This window comes from Capsicum annuum, unplaced genomic scaffold, assembly GCF_002878395.1.
Source record: "Capsicum annuum cultivar UCD-10X-F1 unplaced genomic scaffold, UCD10Xv1.1 ctg69580, whole genome shotgun sequence".
Taxonomy (NCBI): Eukaryota; Viridiplantae; Streptophyta; class Magnoliopsida; order Solanales; family Solanaceae; genus Capsicum; species Capsicum annuum.
Genome location: NW_025879233.1, coordinates 1 through 3973, shown reverse-complemented (window position 1 = coordinate 3973; position 3973 = coordinate 1). Strand labels below are relative to the sequence as shown.

The 3973-nt window shown below is 39.6% G+C and overlaps 1 protein-coding gene across 1 annotated transcript; it reads right to left on the bottom strand.

Moving 5' to 3' along the window:
* Window positions 1-223: 223 nt before the first annotated feature.
* LOC124885429 (receptor-like kinase LIP2) lies at window positions 224-1111 on the bottom strand (the record flags this gene model as incomplete). The annotated part of the gene is given in 4 exon segments (XM_047404850.1): window positions 224-330; window positions 434-558; window positions 641-794; window positions 877-1111. Coding segments are annotated over 4 exon segments (621 nt in total), but the record flags the coding sequence as incomplete, so codon positions are not given.
* Between the last annotated feature and the right edge of the window lie 2862 nt (window positions 1112-3973).

Below are 3973 nucleotides of genomic sequence, written 5' to 3'. Positions count from 1 at the left end.
GAATACACTTTGTATGTATGTTGTCGTTGTTGTTATGTTTTGGATAGCGATTTTAACGACTAGACCTAACCTGCACCTTCAGAGCCACACAAACCTAAACCTCAAACTACATGGTAGACGAGGCGGCATTGCATATCATGCATTACACAGACAACTATAAGAAAGATCTTTGACCTATAGCACAAATGAAAACATCAAAAATGATGAAGCCTGAGCAAACATGCCTTGATCTGGAGCTTCCCAGCCACTATGACACTTGCCAGGAACTTTAACACCCTTATGCATATGATCAGAGACGGAACCAAAATCAAATACTTTTATATTCATTTCCTGCATCCAAACCAATACAATAACTCGTTAAAAATGTTCAATTATGTGTATATATTTAAGCGAAACAGGAAGTTCAGAAGACGACCAAGGGCTCAAACTCAACCTTATCTTCAATCATAATGCATGATGCAGTAACAGTGCCGATTATAATACCCTTTTCATGCAGCCATACTAAGAGTTGTGGAAGTTGAATTGCCACTTTCGTCCTGTCGTCCCACCCAAAGTCATCTAACGAACAAGTAAAAGAATAAAGTATGTTAAAAGTAGTATCGACGGTCCTTCAACATAATACTTGAGCTGACTAAAATACCTTCCAGAATCACATCAGACAACAATCTGGTAATATTCTCATCAAACTTTTCGTCATAGACAGCTGCAAGCCTTGTGTCGCAACAGAATGTACACCACTCGGCCAATTTTAGATGCGTATTTGCATTTTTGTTCGTGAAGAACTCAATCTGGTCCTACAAAAGAATCCTCGACATGATTCAGCACGAAAAGAAAAGAAATCAAACTCAGGCATATCTATCTAGTAATCAAACATACACAAAAATCATATGTAAGTTGATATTGTCCTATTTTGAAAGGAAGGTGAAAATCCCATGTCTTGACAATTACTGATCGCTGTTCAGATCCTTGACCAATCGTGCCATGGAACAATCTTCCCGAAAGAGTCTTCTTGATCAAGCTCTCATCTCTGAAATCCGTTATCTGTTGCAACTCGGAATAGCTGCAAATCTTCACCCCACCAACTACGTCTGTCCCAATTGAGAAGTCCAAACTGCATTTTGGCAACCAGACAAGATCATATAGCTCGTCAACAGGTCAAGTGAATTGGGACATGGAAATGTACAAAGGATTATGTTATGAATCGGATAGAATAAAGCAAACCTCAAGCAAAAAGAAAAGACAAGAACACAGAGATTTATGTGGAAATCCTTGCGGGAAAAAACACGGACAGAGACAGAGGAGTTTCACTATAATGGATGGAGAGTACACTGTGGAGCACGACGTCGTAATTTCTGAATGTCCAAAACCACCCACTAATTGCACTTATATAGTATAAAAAAGGGCAGCCCGGTGCACTAAAAGCTACCGCTATGCACGGTGTCCGAGGAAGGACCCCACCACAAAGGTGTATCATACGCAGCCTAACCTTGTATTTCTGCCAGAAACTGTTTCCAAGGCTTGTGCGTACAAATAGGTCCTAGGCTCAAAAACATAAAGGTCCGCTACCACCACAGACCCCATTGAAAATCACGAAAGTAGACACATAATTTTATCCCTCTCCGAAAGCATTCTTACCATTTTACCCTCGTCTTAGTGTATGCCCTCACCCGTGTGATAACCCTTTCACAAAAAGACAAAAAATAATACCTCTAACTAATTTATCTTATCCTAACAACCTACCCAATCAAAATAAACCACCTCCCTACCCACTCAAATTTTTATCCTCACAATAACAAACTAAAAGAAGGGGAACCCACGGGTACACCTAACAAAAGGACCCATTTTGTATCATCCTAGGAGAAGAGGATCAAAAATTGAATAGAGTGGGGCCCACAGGAAAAGGTCTAGGAAAAGGACCTCACTTTTCTTTTTTGGGTTTGGATACATCCATAAACATAAAGGACAAAGGGCAGGGGAGTCCATTTTTTTTTTGGATTTTCTTTGGCTTCATTCACACAACAAAGACAACAACCATTCTTCTACTCCAATTTCCATCAACACAAGGAAAAAACACCACTTTCTCTGAGTCAAGCTCATCATCACCAACATACACACACTGATACACCAACATTCACACACACACAGGACACTCAGGAGTGAGAGGGAAAGATCGAGAGAGAGCTGCGAGAGAGGGAGAGGTTGAGACAAGAGAGAGAACTGAGTGGAGCCGATCGAAAGAGCGAGAAAGGGGGAATTACATCGGAGTTGAGGTCTTTTCCGGCGAGTTCTCACGCGGAAACATCACTGTTGTCTGCGTCTCTTTGTTCTTCGTCACTGTCGGAGCTCGCCGGAGTTTCGTCGCGATAGAAACCGCGCCCCCAGCTCAAACCTGACCGGACTGGACTAATTTCAGTCCGATTCCGGTGGTCTATCAGTGAACGATCAAAACGGAAACGAGCATATATTGAGTTCGCGATTGAGGTTCGATTTGAGGCTTTCGGACCCGGTTCTATTTTCTAATCGCATTATTTGGCACAATAAAAGCTTCGATTGAGGTCCATTTCTCATCCCTTTTCTCGAATAATTTTAAAAATCATATTTTTGATTTTGTGATGTTTGAATCATGAATGTTGGTTGGCACTGAATTCGGATTATGAAGATTAAATTGATAGTCTAAAGATTAGTTAATAGTTTGATTGAGAATTAAAGTTGTTGTTTGGGGTCGGGATCAAAAAATCGATAAAAATGAATAAGATTAGTCTTGATTTATTGTTGTCGGTTTATTTTAAAATAAATATTCATGTTAAGTGTAATTGTATCATGTCTTAGGTCGGGCATTGATAGGCAAGTTCTAGGTTTTGGAGGGTAGGCAACTCGTAGGATTTTAATCATCGAATGTGTAAATATTTGTATTGAGTGCTTTTCTTCATTTTCATCACATTTCATTAAATGTATTCATTTGGTCGGGGAATGCCCCGGAGATTGATGTATTTATTCACCGGGGAATGCCCCGACGTATCATATTGGCGAAGGCGGATCGTGATCAAGGCCCGAGGCATCGGGTAAAGTCAGGGAGCGTAGTTAGGATTAGTATAGGTTAGATAGGATTTATTTTCGCATTTTTATTTATTTTTCGGGTTGTAATAATTGGACTGGACACTATATTTTTGGATTGTTTTGTTTTATTTGTTGGTTTGATTGTTTTACGTGCTTTTGTGTGGTTTATACATTCATAGTGTCAGATTAGTCGATACGCTCCACCAAGCAACCGTGGTCGAACCACGGGATCGAGGGGTGCCTAACACCTTCCCCTCGGTCAACGAAATTCCTTAGCCGGAATCTTTGTTCGCGGATCAGTTTTATAGAGTCAAAACCATTTTGAAAAAGGATATTCATGGGTGACTTGGCACATCCGATTTATACCAAGTGGTGACTCTAAGTTTTGAAACTAATGAATCCTTTTCGAAACAATTTTCATCTTTTGTCACTTTAATAATAAAACACTTTCGAAACTTAAAACGAATTTTTTCTTTTGGAGTACGAAAAAGGGGTGTGACAACGAACATGGGTCGCACCGCGAAACTTTCAGGGTTGGATCAACAAAATTCGGGTCACAACTCTAACAAATTATATTGATAGTACTCACTCACTCACTCTAGTCCAAAATAAATGAGTTTTTGAGCTACTATCAACGTCCAAAATTAGTGAATTGTTGTTTCTTCAAGACTTAAGATAGGGTTACTACGATTCAAAGAAAGAAAAGTACAATTTATGTCCGCAAAAATTCATTAATATTTTGGACCAGAGGGAGTACTATGCGGAAGCTATATAAGATAGAAGAGAAACGAACAACACAGACCAATCGACTCCACAATATGCAAAATTCTAATTCGATCCCAAATAATTTCAACTAAATCAATAACAACAACAACAACATACCCAGTGTATTCCCACCTAGTGGGGTCTGGGGAGG